Source organism: Monodon monoceros, unplaced genomic scaffold (assembly GCF_005190385.1).
Source record: "Monodon monoceros isolate NGI ecotype Baffin Bay Population unplaced genomic scaffold, NGI_Narwhal_1 Super_Scaffold_6, whole genome shotgun sequence".
Taxonomy (NCBI): Eukaryota; Metazoa; Chordata; class Mammalia; order Artiodactyla; family Monodontidae; genus Monodon; species Monodon monoceros.
In genome coordinates this window covers 28645440-28662815 of record NW_021703783.1, presented here as the reverse complement: position 1 = coordinate 28662815, position 17376 = coordinate 28645440, and the positions used below count along the sequence as shown (strand labels likewise).

Sequence of the window (17376 nt, the reverse complement as noted above, 5' to 3'; positions counted from 1 at the left end):
ATAAATTCATCATCGGACAGCACATGCAAGAGAACAAAACTGGAACCTTATCTTACACCATACACAAAAATCAACTCAAAATGGATTAAAGCCTTAATTATAAGACCCGAGGGACTTCCCTGGCGTTCCAGTGGTTAAGACTCCACACTCCCAGTGCAGGGGGCAAGGGTTTGATCCCTGGTCTGGGAACTAAGATCCCGCATGCCACATAGCGTGGCCAAAAAAAAAAAAAAAGTGAAAATTATAAGACTCGAAACCATAAAACTCCTAGAAGAAAACATAAAGGTTAAGCTCCTTGACATCCATCTTGGCATGATTTTTTGGATTTGACAGCAAAACAAAGGCAACTAAAGCAAATATAAACAAGTGAGACTACATTAAACTAAAAAGCTACTGCACAGCAAAAGAAACCATCAACAAAATGAAAAGGCAACCTATGGAATGGGAGAAAATATTTGCAAATCATGTATCTAATAAGGGGTTAATATCCACCATATATAAAGAACTCACATAAGTCATTAGCAAAAAAATAAACAATCTAATTTAAAAATGGGCAGAGGACCTGAATAGACATTTTTCCAAAGACATACAAATGGCCAACAGGTGCTCAACATCACTAATCATCAGGGAAATGCAAATCAAAACCACAATAAGACATCTTCTCATACATGTCAGAAGGACTATTATCAAAAAGAGAAGAGATAACAAGTGTTGACAAGAATGTGGAGAAAAGGGAACCCTTGTGCACTGTAGAATCTTAAAAAAAAAATGTAGAATCACTTACATGTAGAGTATTAAAAAAAAAATGTCAAACTCATAGAAACACAGAGTAGAAAAGTGGTTTCCAGGGGCTGGGGATTGGAGAGTAGGGGAAATAGGGAGAGGCTGGTAAAAGGGTACAAACTTTGAGCTGTATGATGATTAAGGTCTGAAGATCTAGTGTAAAATATGGTGACTATAGTTGATAACACTGTATTATATAAGTGAAGAAAATAAAAGGTAAATTCAACAGACAGATTTACAACAAAAGCTTTTATTCCCAAAGTCCATGAATAATGTATTTACTTTTACTACAGTAAAAGTTTTTTACTTGCGTAAACTGCCATCTGTGGAGGGAGAAACAAAAATGGCAGAGAAAGGAAAAGAGAGGATACTAAGAACAGTATGATCAATTTCTATCCATCATTTATGAACTCTCTTCTTTAAGCTCTCATTTTAGCATTTATTTTAAAAATTAAATATCCACAAGTTCCCTTTAGAGAGAAAAAAAATACTCTGATTAAACTTTTTATTTACTTAAAGAATCAAAGTGCATGCCAAAAGGAACTTTATTTTGAAGTATTAGACTACCATAGTTAATACCCCAGGAATGCCTATGAAATTATTCAGATTGCGAGATAGGAAACTGACAAAAATCCTTTCAGCTCTTCCTTTCAAACAAATTCTCTAAATAGTATAAGATAGTAAATACATTTATTTCCTTCTCTTTAGCTAAACTTTGATAACTATATGCCTAGACAGAATAATGTAATAACTGAAACAGCTGCACTGTAATAAGTCTAACCATACCTTATAAAATTAATTTTATATAACACTTAACCTAAAAATAAAAGTAAATGGATTAAACAAAAGATTTTAAGCAAAAATTAACAAACCTTATTTAACCAGGCAACCAAGTTTTAAAATTAGTTTACTTTCCACATCCTTTGAGTTCTAAAATTACACTTATTAGAGAACTAAGTCTTATAATCACATCAGAATCAAAACAAAATGGTATTAGAAAAACTTACTTACCAGGTGTTTTATTCTGGCAAGATATCTGATTTACCATATACAGGTTAAGGAGGTCTAAACTGACAGCAGAATTTTTGACAGGGGATGAAACTCCCAGTAATTCCATTTTTGATTTTAACCTTTTCTTTTCAAAATATTCCTAAAGTAATTATAAATAAAAAGTTATTGCAGCAACTATATGGTTTCAGGCAGAATCATAAATAATAAAAAGCAATAATACAATCAAATAATTGACTTGATTTTTTTTTTTTTTTTTTTTTGCAGTATGCGGGCCTCTCACTGTTGTGGCCTCTCCCGTTGCAGAGCACAGGCTCCAGACTTGCAGGCTCAGTGGCCATGGCTCATGGGCCCAGCCTCTCCGCGGCATGTAGGATCTTCCCAGACCAGGGCACGAACCCGTGTCCCCTGCAACGGCAGGCGGACTCTCAACCACTGCGCCACCAGGGAAGCCCTTGACTTGATATTTTTATATTTTTGTGACACGCTTTATATGTTTACAAATTAAAATCAATCATGATAACTTGAAGTTTGCCTAAAGAGTCTAAATTTCACAGCCTCTTATAATCTTTCTTTTGTTAAATGTAATACTTTTAAAACAGAACTTTATAAAGATATTCACAGGTATCAAAAATTATCTGAATGTAGAAAGTTTTTAAAAATCTGATAAAACAAATCTGACAGGTTACAAATTTGTTTTTCTACAAAGTGTGCTATTCTATAGATATAAAAATCCTTAAAGATATTCTCAGCTGGGTACCATTAAAAGTCAACTGAGATGAGAAGAGGGGGGGAAAAAAAGCAGCTATGTGAGAAATAATCTGCAGCCAAAGCCAATTTAATTCCCTTTGTTATACCTCCATGACTACAATTTTTTTTTAAACCAGACTTGTACATAATTATCTTTTATCATCCAGCATTTATTCTCTTCTTGGTTGTTTGAACTTAATTATTCTTCCTTATCTTCATTCTTTTCTTTCAGATTATACCCTTAATTTACCAAGTTCAAAGGCATTTATTTGTTTAAAACTTATTTATTGAGCAACTACTATGTACTAACACTATAACAAATTGTGAAAACATCTTCTCTTCCATTAATAATTCATAATACACTGCCATAAATGTGATTATAAATGTGAGATATCAAAAATGAGGAAGGTCCAAGATGGCAAAAAAACTAAAGAGGAAGTATTGCTTTTCCAAGAAATTAAAGCTCTTTCACATTAACCTTTCAGAATATCATTAATTATAATAGACATTTATACTGTAGACTTAGACTTAAGATTGTAAAAAACTTGTAAGAATTGTAAGAAACATACCAGTTCTCAAGCAACAAAGTAAATGTCATGTTGTTATGCAAAATTAACCGTAGATAAACATATCTGTTTATAATTTGTTTCAGTGATTTGCAATCCCAAATTGGACTTAAATGTCTTAGAAAAGATCACACTATGGTTCAGCAATGAAATTACAGTACCTTCAGGATGTAAATAGTTTTTTCCCTTGAAAAAACTGACTATGGATCTTACAATTGATGATATCTTAGAATTAAGATGCTATTTCTTAAGGCAGTATACTTTGTGATGAATAAGACTATTGTGAGAGAGACAGTGACACAAATAATCACAATACCATGTGATAGGAGATGTTATAGGATCTACCCCAAAAGGGTAGTCAACCTATGGGTAGGTGGTGGGAGGTCAGGCAGAGGAGGAGAGGGAAGGTTTCTTATGAAATTATTTCTAAGGTAGATGGATGAGTCAAGAGTAAGCCAGAGGATAGAAATATAAGGTTCTAGGAATAAGGAAGAACAGTACAACGACTATCTACAAAGCAAGTAAGTCTTTATTTCAGGGGACACTGTGCTGAAGAGAATGGATCCTCATACTCTAGATATCATGATAGCCTCTAATCTTTGTGTTCCCAGAAAGAACAAAGGTATGTGACTGATTTACCTGACAAGGTTAGGCTCAATTTTTCTATCAAGTTTCATTTGGTAGAGCCAAAGAGAAAATAATTAGAAAAAACTCAGGAAATAATCAATTTTTAACTTGATAATAGCTATTTAAAAGAAGCAGCTAGAGAGACAGGAATAGAATCTGGAGAATGTGTTAAAGAAAGCAAGGTAAGAGCTTGTTTTGAGATAAAGGGAGTGTACAGTTCTCCAAATGGAGACTGTCCACTTTATGAAGTATTGAATGGTTTGTTTATATCTCACACACCTACAAAAAGAAAAGATGGAGGTAATGGTAAACTGCAGGAGATAATGACATATTAAAGTAAGTTGGACTGAAAAATATCTTGGAATTGAACAACATGAAGTTCAATTTCAGCATTAGCAAGAGCTGTATAGTGGAGTGTATGAGAAGTGAACGGGAGGTAAGTGGGAAGGGGCATAGCAGAAAAGAGAAAGGATCCAGAGAGAGCTTTTACTTGTTTCAACAGGAGAGAATTGAGTATGTATGATATCGATGCAAAACCTCCAGTTGACCCAGAATAGTTGAAGATACAAGAAAGGGGTGAAGTAATTGATGCAGTGAGGTCCCTGAGAAAGCAGAAGTAAATGGAATCCAGATCACAGATAGAGAGACCTTGACAAAAGGAAACTACTTCCTTAGTTACAGGAGGGAAAGAGAAGATGGGTGAAGATATAAGATGGTTTATAGAACTGGTGATAGAAATTTCAGATAATTCTCATCTGATAGCTTCTATCTCCTTTGAAATATGAGACACGGTCATCTAATGAGTATGAAGGGATAAAGAACAGGGTTGGGGAAGAGAGGCTTGAGGAGACAAAGGAAGGTATGAAATTTTCAAAGAATAAGAAAGTGACATGACTAGAGATCAACACTTTGGGAAAGGGCCATGAGTCTTTTTCTTTCTTATAAATATTCAAAAGAATGATCCAAATAGAGTTAGATTATTTTTTGAAAAATAGTCTGGGGACAGATGACATTCATAGATTATTTAGTTATTGAGTGCCTATGTTACACACAATTCTAGGCACAGGAGATACAGAATGAATAAAAGTGGTAAGATCCCTTTTTTATGAATATATGTTAATAGGGGGTGGGGGAAGAGAACAGAATCAACAAATTTATAAGGAAATACCAGACTTTGAAAAGAGTGATGAATAAGAGCGAGTACTGAAGAGAGAGTAACTGGAGGGTGGGGAGCTATTTGATGTAGTGATCAGAGAAAGCCAGTCTAAGATACTTTAGCTGAGACCCAAGATTGATAAGCCAGACATAAAACTATCTCAAGGGAGAATTTTCCAGAGAAAGGGAAGAAGAGTGGCAGAAGGAGGCTCAGTGTGGTTGAAATACAATGAACAATAGGGCGAGTAGTAAAAAATAAGGTCAGAGAAGCAGGCAGCATTCAGAACCTTTAGGTCCTTTTAGATATGTTTAAATCAGATTTATTCTAAAAGCAATGAAAAGTAATTGAGGCTTTTAAGCAGGGAAATGATAAATTCTGGCTTGTGTTTTAAAAAAAATCATACTAACTGCTGTGTGAAGAATAGAATACAAAAGAGAAAAAGCAAAAAAATTTTTTGATAAATTCAATGACATTAAAAGTAAGAACTTTCCTTCAAAGATATCATTAAGGAAGTAAAAATAAAGCTATGGAGTACACATATAACTGACAAAGAATTCCTAAATGTATAAAGACACAATAAGAAAAAGACAAAGAACCCAAAGAAAAAAAATTCTAAATACTTGGAAAAGCACCTCATGAAACAGAAAACCTGGAGACACAAGAGGGAAGAGATATGGGGATATATGTGTATGTATAGCTGATTCACTTTGTTATAAAACAAAAACTAATACATCATTGTAAAGCAATTATACTCCAATAAAGATGTTAAAAAAAAAACCCAAAACAGAAAACCTGAATGAAAAGATAGTCAGCTTCATTAGTAGTCAAGAAAATACAAGTTAAACTTACAATAAGGTATAATTTCACTGAGTTAACAAATATCCTGCTTACGTCATAATCACTCCCTTGCCTTTCTTTAAATTTTACTACCTTTGAACATATTTTTACTGTTTTGGAACTTTTTGTAAATGGAATCTCACTGCTTGTATTCTTCTGTGAGTTGCTTCCCTTGCTCAACGTTGTTTTTGAGATTCATCTACATTAATTACATTCAGATGATACATTTCATGGCTATACCATTACTTGGGTAGGCCACAATTTGCTTAACCATTCTACTGCTCCTGAATGTTTGGGTGCTCCCTTTTCTCTCCCCTGTACCCTGTCCTTCTTCTTCCTCTCTTTCTCCTTCTTTCTTTTTTTTTTTTGTTTGCTACTTAACAACAACGATTCAAACAAGCATGTACATAAAGTGCACTTGTGGAAGTTTCTCTGAGATATATACTGCTCAGTTGCAAGGCATATACATGCTCAACATTACTATGTAATACAATCAATGTAATAATTTTAAAAAACACTAAAAAAAGTAGGAAATAGGTTATAAGGTCATTATAGTACTCTGGGCAATAAATGATAATGATGTGGATCAGGGGGCTAACAGTACAGTTAGTGAGAATTGATCAGACTTGGGATATATTGGAACTAGATGACAACAACAATCAACATGATCCTTAACTCTCTGCCTGAGCAAAATGGGTAGCTAATTAAGCTATCTACAAGAAGGAAGAAGACTAAAGAAAGATGGTCTTCCAGTTTCACTCAGGCGAATTTATCAACCTTGGAAAAGTGCTCCAAAAGATCACTGTTCTCATAAGGCTATAAGACACAATAAAAATATTTTTTCTTTACCTTTTGCTTTCTCCTTTCCTGCTTGATCAGAACTCTGGTCCTGAAAAGGGAAGCATGATAAAACATATAATAATTAAAGAAATAGTCTCTGAAACAACTGCCATTTTAGCTGAATTGAAGACTTGGAATTAAAATCTAAAAGTGTAGTGACAACTGTGAGAATGTTCTTAAATTATCTGTAAAGTATATATACTGCTTCACAAAATTTTCCCAGATAGAAAATCCAAGAACTAATAAAAAAGACTCTAGACCTATGATGAATAATTAAGCATAAAATAAACCTGTTATAAAAAACAAGATAAGTAGAGAAATAAATGCACTGGAAAGAATGTATCACTGAAACATTCTCATCTGATAGCAATATTCTTGGTCAACACTGCTATTTTCTTTGCCTTTCCTTGTATTGTATTTCAATATTCTACTGAAATCAACATGGAATAGAGAGAAGATCAAAATCTATATAGGATCTAAGGAAATGTTAAGTTTATTATTAGAGCAACTTCAGTTACATTAATATATCAGCTATGTGTACCTGAAACCTCACAACTTCTTTAAAAAACAGCTATTCATTATGGATGTGCTTCAAACCACATAATCTTTGTGCCAAAAACTGCACTGAATCCCAATGGTAATGCAGTATTTAACAGTTATAAAATATTTGCTCTATTAATAATAGCAGAACACTATAAAACATTGATAATAGAGTCAGATCTACACAATATATCTTTTGGATATACATGAAACTATACTCTCAAATTCAAGATTTGTGCAAGAATTATAAGTAAAATAACAAAATGTATTTTAGCTATGTGAGATTATGTAATAATAACATGAAAATAAAATTGCTAAAAATGAATACCATAAATCTTGTACCATTCTAGATACTCCAGAATCTTTACATGTATAAACTCATTTAATATTCATAGCAAATCTATAAGGTAAGTTCTATTTTTATCCCCATTTTACTGATGAAGAAACTAAGACACAGAGAAGTTAAGTAATTTGCCCAAGGTCATACTGCTAATAAGTGGTAGAACCAGGATTCAAATCCAAGAAATCTAGCTTTAAAATTTTTAACCAGTGCCTTTTACTGCCTGCCAAGTATGCCAACTGTGAATATACAAAGCTGTTCATTTTTCCAAATGATTTTCATAAACTACATGAATGACAGTTACTGAATATCCCCAGACTCTGCCACTTTTTTTTTTTTAATAAATTTATTTATTTTTGGCTGTGTTGGGTCTTCGTTGCTTGTGCAGGCTTTTCTCTATTTGCAGTGAGTGGGGGCTACTCCGCGTTGTGGTACGCAGGCTTCTCATTGCGGTGGCTTTCCTTGCATGGGCTAGAGCATGGGCTAGAGCATGGGCTCTAGGGCGGGTGGGCTTCAGTAGTTGTGGCACATGGGCTCAGTAGTTGTTGCTCACGGGCTCTAGAGCACAGGCTCAGTAGTTGTGGTGTATGGGCTTAAGTTGCTCTGTTGCATGTCATATCTTCCTGCACCAGGGATCATACCCGTGTCCCCTGCATTGGCAGGTGGATTCTTAACCACTGCACCACCAGGGAAGTCCTCTGCCACTTACTGAACTTGTTCTTTAACATATTTCCCAATAGTATGTCTTAAATTGACCATTTTGAGGTCACTGAACAATAAATCCAAACTATTCTGCTCCATGCAGCATAAGTGTACTGTTGGCATTCAAACTTTGGAAAAGAAAAAGGAAACAAATTACACTTCATTAACTCATTAAATGCTAAGGCTAGAGAGGACCTTTGGGATTAGTTTATTCTCCATCATTTCAAAACTTAAAAAACTTTGGCACAGAGAGAAAAGTGACTTTTCAAAGTCAGAAATATAAGAAGTATGATAGAGGCTGCAATAACACTAAACAATCCAGATTATAAAGAGAAAAAAGAAATATCAATTGTATAAGCAGTTCCCACATTATAAAGATCAATAGAATTAGGGATAAGTCAAAGTCTAAATACAGTCTTAATATATGCATAAACCAACTGAATTTATTGCAGGCTGATTTTCCATTATCCAGGACATCATCTTATGACTTTCACCAAATTCTATGTACTACATAATCCCTGTTCCTATTTGCCTAAGAAAAAATTAATTAGGAATTCAAGACCAATTGCTAGATCAGCTTACTGATCACTAAACTACAGTGAAAGTAAAAAAGGATCCTGATGTATAAGTCAAAGGTAATTTCTTAAACAGAACTTTTTAAACTATTATTAAGGTACCCAATGCTAGTAAACAGTAAGTACTCTATGTCTAAATGTTTTACTGGATATAGTCACTTTCAATTACCTATATTAAAGAAGAATATTGCATCAGTTTGGATTCTTAGTTAAAAGAAATGAAAGCATCTTTGGTTAATTTAAACAGAAAATAAATTGAAAGGAAATTGGATAAAACTACAATGAGATATTATCTCACACTGGTCAGAATGGCCATCATCAAAAAATCTACAAACAATAAATGCTGGAGAGGGTGTGGAGAAAAGGGAACCCTGTTGCACTGTTGGTGGGAATGTAAGCTGATACAGCCACTATGGAGAACAGTATGGAGGTTCCTTAAAAAACTAAAAATAGAACTACCATATGACTCAGCAATCCTGCTACTGGGCATATACCCTGAGAAAACAATTATTCAAAAAGAGTCATATACCATAATGTTCACTGCAGCTCTATTTACAATAACCAGGACAGGGAAGCAACCTAAGAGTCCATCGACAGATGAATGGATAAAGAAGATGTGGCACATATATAAAATGGAATATTACTCAACCATAAAAAGAAACTAAATTGAGTTATTTGTAGTGAGGTGGATAGACCTAGAAACTGTCATACAGAGTGAAGTAAGTCAGAAAGAGAAAAACAAATACCTTATGCTAACATTATATATGGAAACTAAAAAAATGTCATGAAGAACCTAGGGGCAAGATGGGAATAAAGACACAGACCTACTAGAGAATGGACTTGAAGACACGGGGAGGGGTAAGGGTAAGCTGGGACAAAGTGAGAGAGTGGCATGGACATATATACACTACCAAATGTAAAATAGCTAGCTAGTGGGAAGCAGCTGCATAGCACAGGGAGATCAGCTCGGTGCTTTATGACCACCTAGAGGGCTGGGATAGGGAGGGTGGGAGGGAGGGAGACACAAGAGGGAAGAGATATGGGGATATATGCGTATGTATAACTGATTCACTTCGCTATAAAGCAGAAACTAACACACCATTGTAAAGCAATTATACTCCAATAAAGATGTTTAAAAAATAAAAATAAAAAATAAATGAATTCTCTTTGAGTACTGATATATGAAAAAAAAAAAGGGAAATTGGATAGCTAATAGACCTGCCAAGAGGGCTGAGGAAGCAGATTTGGCAACTGGCAAGAACAAGGAAGTCGAGACAGCTGTGGGGTCACAGTCAAAATTATGCCATGATTAGTCTCATAAAGACACCACTGCTGGCACTGGCAAACACTGGACACCACTGACTGCACAATTTCTACACCTGGACAATGAAAAACAACCTCTTCTGGCATCACTGGTGTTACTAACCCTGAAAACTCAATGCTGTTGCAGATCCTACAACTGCCTGCAACTACAATAGGTGCCCTGTAGGTCTTATTTCTTTGGGCCACTAACCTCTGATTCAAGGTACAGGACAAGTACATCAAAGTCTGAGCTTAGATCATATGCCCATTCACTAGCAGCAAAACAGGCTGAAACAGGTATCTGGGTTTTTTTTTTCCAGATTCTATAGAGGTAGGTGGGCTGTGCCTATCATCAAAATTCATAAAGTGAGAAATACCTAAGGCATAGACAAGGTGCTCAGATTCAGATGTTGGGGTGCCAAAGGGTACAAAGTCCACTGAAGAGATGTTGTACAATAAAGTTAAAATAGTTGACCATCAAAAAGTGATTTTTTATTTGGCTATGTCAGGTATGGATTTGTATGTATATATTTATGTGTGTGCATGTTGGAGGTATATATATATATTCCTAATAGTTGCTTCTAATGGTTTTGCTTAGATTAACATTAAAATAAGAGAGCAAAGTTGGTTTTTGCCCCCAAGGGTTAACCAAGATTGTGTCAGAGAAGAAGAAATTTTCCTCTGCCCTTCCAGGGTCTTATAACTGGTCTAAGAATTAAATTGACATGAGACACGTTAACAGGAGAAAACCAAACAGAAGTTTAATAACATGTATACATGAGAGAGATCCAGGAAAACTGAGTAACTCACCAAAATGGCTGAAGTCCTCACCTTTTTTTTTTTTTTTTTTTTCCCCGGTACATGGGCCTCTCACTGTTGTGGCCTCTCCCGTTGCGGAGCACAGGCTCCAGACTTGCAGGCTTAGTGGCCATGGCTCACGGGCCCAGCCACTCCGTGGCATGTAGGACCTTCCCGGACCAGGGCACGAACCCATGTCCCCTGCATCAGCAGGCGGACTCTCAACCACTGCGCCACCAGGGCGCAGTCCTCACCTTTAATAACATCTTCAGCTAAAGACAAAAGAGGATGTTGGGAGTAGTGGTTTGGGACTTCAAAGGGAAGAAAGGCAATTCATATGGAGATGGAAAAGCAAATGTTTGGTACATAAATGTTTGCTGGGCCATGTAGACAATGGGACCCAGAGTGGACTCTGATCTGTAGGCCCTGCCAATTTTCCCACACCACACCTAGGCAATATTTGCTGATATCTCTGATGATAGCTCTGTTCTGGGAACAGGCTGTCTATCTGAATTCTTTTAGGCAATTAGGAGAAAGGTCAATGTTTCTTCCTGAGTCTTTTGGGCCTAGAATGTTTTCAGCTTGAAATAATCCACATGCCAAAGAGACATTTTGGGGTAGAAGATTTTGCTCCCTTACAGTGGCAATATAAGAGGTTCCTAAGCTTCCCTCTTCGCACAGACACACCCAGTGTACAGCTACACTTGGAGCATTCCCTATGAAAAAGATACAGAAACTAGGTGAGTGACTCCTGCACATTGGACAAAAGATAAAATTTCCGCATTAAAATGAATAGGAAAGGCTGAGACACACTGTTACCATAAACCCTACCCTAGCACAATGCCATACAGTTGGGAGAGAACCCCCAAATCCTAGCTTCTCCCTGAGGAGCAAAGGGTTTGGACTCCATATCTACCACTCCAACCCACAGCTAATATTCAATGGTGAAACACTAAAACCTTTTCCTCTAAGATCAGGAACAAGGATGCCCAATCTCACCACTTTCATTCAACACAGTAAGGAAATCCTAGCCAGAGCAGTTGGGCAAGAAAAAGAAATAAAAGGCATCCAAACTAGAAAGGAACAAGTAAAATTGTCTTTATTTGCAGATAACATGATATTATAGATAGAAAACCCTAAAGATTCCACCAGAAACTGTTACAACTAAAAAATTCAGTAATGTTTCAGGATACAATATCAATGTACAAAAATCACTTGTATTTCTATGCATTAACAACGATCTATCAGAAAGAGAAATTAAGAAAACAATCCCATTAACAATGGCAGCAAAGAGAATAAAATACTTAATAAATTTAACCAAGGAGATGAAACATCTGTTTACTAAAAACTATTAGACACTGATGACAGAAATTGCAGAAAACACAGCTAAATAGGAAGATATTCAGTGCTCATGGATTAAAATAATTAATATCATTTAAATGTCCATACTACTCAAAGTGATCTTCAGATTCAATGCAATCCCCATCAAAATTCCAGTGAAAGATTTTACAGAAATGGAACTAATAATCCTAAAATTTGTATGGAACCACAAAAGACCCCAAATAGCCAAGGCAATCTTGAGAAAGAACAAAGCTGGAGGCATTACACTGCTTGATTTCAAACAACATTACAAAGCTATGGTAATCAAACAGTATGGTACTGGCATAAAAACAGGCACATAGACCAATGGAACAGAAAAGACAGCCCAGAGATAAATGTACATACATATGGTCAATTAATTTATGACAATCAAGAATATACAATAAGGAAAGGATAGTCTCTTCAATAAATGGTGTTGGGAAAACTGCACAGCCATGTGCAAAAGAATAAAATTAAACTACTATCTTACACCATACACAAAAATTAACTCAATATGAATTAAACACTGGAATGTGAGACCTGAAATCATAAGATTCCTAGAAGAAAACAGAGGAAAAAACTCCTTGATATTGGTGTTGGTAGTGATTTTTTGGATATGGCACCAAAAGGATAAGGAAAAAAAGCAAAAATCAGTAAGTAAGACTACATCAAACTAGAAAGCTTCTGCACAGTAAAGGAAAGCATCAACAAAATGAAAAGGCAACCTATGGAATGGGAAGATATATTTACAAATCTTATATCTGATAAGGGGTCAATATCTAAAATATGTAAGGAGCTCATGCTATTCAATAGCAAAAGACCAAATGACCCAACTTAAAAATTGGCAAAGGACCTAAATAGACATTTTTCCAAAGAAGACATACAAATGGCCAACAGGTACATGAAAGAGTGCTCAATATCACCAATTATCAAGAAAATGCAAATCAAAACCACAATGATTTATCACCACACAACACTTAGGATTACTTTTGTCAAAAATAAAAAAGATAAATGCTGGGGAGGATGTGGAGAAAAAGGAACTCCTGCAAACTGTTGGTAGGAATGTAAATTGATGCAGCCACTATGGAAAACAGTATGGAGTTTCCTCAAGAAATTAAAAATAGAACTACCACATGATCCAGCAATACCACTTCTGGGTATGTATCCAAAGATATGTATCCATATCTCAAAGCGAAAGCTCTAGTCACATGTTCATAGCAGCATTATTAACTATAGCCAAGATACAAAAACAACCTAAGTGTTCATCAATGAAAGAATGGATCAAGAAAATGTGGTATATATATACACAATGGAAAGTCATTCAACCTTTAAAAAGAATGAAATCATGTCATTTGCAATAATATGGATGAACTTGGAGAGCATTAGCATAAGTAAAATAATCCAGAGAAAGACAAATACCACATGGTAACACTTATATGTGGAATCTAAACAAAAAAGTCAAACTCAGAAACAGAGAATAGAAAAGTGGTTGCTGAAGGGTGGCGGAAATAGGGAAAGCTCTGTAAAAATGGTACAGATTTTCAGTTACAAGATGACTACAGTCTGAGGATATAATGTATACCATGGTAACTATAGTTGATAACATTGTACTGTATAACTGAAATTTGCTAAGAGAGGAGAACTTAAATGCTTTCACCAAAAAAAAAAAAAAAAGATTGGTTCAAGATGGTGGATTAGAAGGACATGTGCTCACTCCTTCTTGCGAGAACACCAGAAGAACAACTAGCTGCTGAACAATCATTGACAGGAAGACACTGGAACTCACCAAAAAAGATACCCCACATCCAAAGACAAAGAAGAAGCTGCAATGAGATGGTAGGAGGGGCGCAATCACAATAAAATTGAATCGCATAACTGCTGCGTGGGCGACTCACAAACTGGAGAACACTTATACCACAGAAGTTCACCAACTGGAGTGAAGGTTCTGAGCCGCATGTCAGGCTTCCCAACCTGGGGGTCCAGCAACAGGAGGAGGAATTCCTAGAGAATCAGACTTTGAAGGCTAGCAGGATTTGACTGTATGACTTCGACAGGACTGGGGGAAACAGAGATTCCACTCTTGGAGGGCACACACAAAGTAGTGTGTGCATTGGGACCCAGGAGAAGGAACAGTGGCCCCATGGGAGACTGAACCAGACCTACCTGCTAGTGTAGGAGGGTCTTATGCAGAGGCGGGGGGTGACTGTGGCTCTCCGTGGGGACAAGGACACTGGCAGCAGAAGTTCTGGGAAGTACTCCTTAGCATGAGCCCTCCCAGAGTCTGCAATTAACCCCACCAAAGAGCAGGTAGGCTCCATTGCTGGGTTGCCTCAGGCCAAACAACCAACAGGGAAGGAACCCAACCCCACCCATCAGCAGACAAGCAGATTGTTTACTGAGCTCTGCTCACCAGAGCAACACCCAGCTCTACCCACCACCAGTCCCTCCCATCAGGAAGCTTGCACAAGCCTCTTACATAGCCTCATCCACCAGAGGGCAGATAGCAGAAGCAAGAAGAATTACAATTCTGCAGGCTGTGGAAGGAAAACCACATTCACAGAAAGAGAGAAAAAATGAAAATGTGGAGGACTATGTACGAAATAAAGGAACAAGATAAAACCCCAGAAAAATAACTAAAAGAAGTGGAGATAGGCACCCTTCGAGAAAAAGAATTCAGAATAATGATCGTGAAGATGATCCAGGACCTCGGAAAAAGAATGCAGGCAGGGCTTCCCTGGTGGTGCAGTGGTTGAGAGTCTACCACTGATGCAGGGGACATGGGTTCGTGCCCTGGTCCAGGAAGATCCCACAAGCCGCAGAGCGGCTGGGCCCGTGAGCCATGGCTGCTGAGCCTGTGCATCCGGAGCCTGTGCTCCACAACGGGAGAGCCCACAACAGTGAGAGCCCCACGTACCGAAAAAAAAAAAAAAAAAAGTATGGAGGCAAAGATTGAGAAGATGCTATAAATGTTTAACAAAGACCTAGAAGAATTAAAGAACAAACACATAGAAGACTTAAAGAATTAACAAACAGAAATGAATACAATAATTGAAATGAAAAATACAGTAGAAGGAATCAATAGCAGAATAACTGAGGCAGAAGAACAGATAAGTGACCTGGAAGACAGAATGGTGGAATTCACTGCTGAGGAACAGAATAAAAAAAAAAAGAATGAAAAGAAATGAAGGCAGCCTAGGAGACCTCTGGGACAACATTAAACATAACAACATTCACATTATAGAGGTCCCAGAAAGAGAAGAGAGAGAGAAAGGACCTGAGAAAATATTTGAAAAGATTATAGTCGAAAACTTTCCGAACATGGGAAAGGAAATAGCCAACCAAGTCCAGGAAGTGCAGAGAGTCCCAGGCAGGATAAACCCAGGAAAAACATGCTGAGACACATAGTAATCAAATTGACAAAAATTAAAGACAAAGAAAAATTATTGAAAGGAGCAAGGGAAAAAGGACAAATAACATACAAGGGAACTCCCATAAGGTTAACAGCTGATTTCTCAGCAGAAACTCTACAAGTCAGAAGGGAGTGGCATGATACATTTAAAGTGATGAAAGGGAAAAAACTACAACCAACATTATTCTACCCAGCAAGGATCTCATTCAGATTCAAAGGAGAAATTAAAAGCTTTACAGACAAGCAAAAGCTAAGAGAATTCAGCAACATCAAACCAGCTCTAAAACAAATGCAAAAGGAACTTCTATAAGCGGGAAACACAAGAGAAGAAAAGGACCTACAAAAATGAACCCCCCAAAATTAAGAAAATGGTCATAGGAACATACATATCAATAATTACCTTAAACATGAATGGATTAAATGCTCCAACCAAAAGACACAGGCTCACTGAATGGATACAAAAACAAGACCCATATATATGCTGTATACAAGAGATCCACTTCAGACCTAGGGACACATACAGACTGAAAGTGAGGGGATGGAAAAAGATATTCCATGCAAACGGAAATCAAAAGAAATCTGGAGTAGCAATACTCATATCAGATAAAATAGACTTTAAAATAAAGAATGTTACAAGAGACAAGGAAGGACACTACATAATGATCAAGGGATCAATCCAAGAAGAAGATAAAACAATTATAAACATATATGTACCCAACATAGGAGCACCTCAATACATAAGGCAAATGCTAAGAGCTATAAAAGAGGAAATCGACAGGAACACAATAATAGTAGGGGACTTTAACACCTTCCTTACACCAATGGACATATCATCCAAAATGAAAATAAATAAGGAAACAGAAGCTTTAAATGACACAATACACTAGATAGATTTAATTGATATTTATAGGACATTCCATCCAAAAACAACTGATTACACTTTCTTCTCAAGTGCGCACAGAACATTCTCCAGAATAGATCACATCTTGGGTCACAAATCAAGCCTCAGTAAATTTAAGAAAACTGAAATCATATCAAGCATCTTTTCTGACCACAACGCTATGAGATTAGAAATCAATTACAGGGAAAAAACCCGTAAAAAACACAAACACATGGAGGCTAAACAATACATTACTAAATAACCAAGAGATCACTGAAGAAATCAAAGAGGACATCAGAAGATACCTAGAGACAAATTACAACAGAAATATGACGATCCAAAACCTATGGGATGCAGCAAAAGCAGTCCTAAGAGGGAAGTTTATAGTAATAGAAGATTACCTCAAGAAAAAAGAAAAATCTCAAGTAAACAATCTAACCTTACACCTAAAGGAACTAGAGAAAGAACAAACAAAACCCAAATTTAGTAGAAGGAAAGAAATAATAAATATCAGATCAGAAATAAATGAAATAGAAAGAAAGTAAACAAAAGCAAACATCAATAAAACTAAAAGTTGGTTCTTTGAGAAGATAAACTTGATAAACCTTTAACCAGACCCATCAAGAAAAAGACTGAGAGGACTCAAATCAATAAAATTAGAAATGAAAAAGGAGAAGTTACAATGGACATCACAGAAATACAAAGCATCATAAGAGACTGCTACAAGTAACTCTATGCCAATAAAATGGACAACCTGGAAGAAATGGACAAGTTCTTAGAAAGGTATAACCTTCCAAGACTGAATGAGGAAGAAATAGAAAATGTGAACAGACCAACCACAAGTAATGAAATTGAAACTGTGATTACAAATCTTCCAACAAACAAAAGTCCAGGACCAGGTGGC

The 17376-nt window shown here is 36.3% G+C and overlaps 1 protein-coding gene across 1 annotated transcript in view; it reads right to left on the bottom strand.

Moving 5' to 3' along the window:
• Nucleotides 1-6609, bottom strand: part of CUNH12orf40 (chromosome unknown C12orf40 homolog) — a 70935-nt gene extending 64326 nt beyond the window's left edge. The window contains 2 exon segments of the mRNA XM_029206538.1: nt 1795-1933; nt 6577-6609. Coding sequence (XP_029062371.1) covers nt 1795-1900 — 106 coding nt within the window. The 5' untranslated portion in view covers nt 1901-1933; nt 6577-6609.
• Between the last annotated feature and the right edge of the window lie 10767 nt (nt 6610-17376).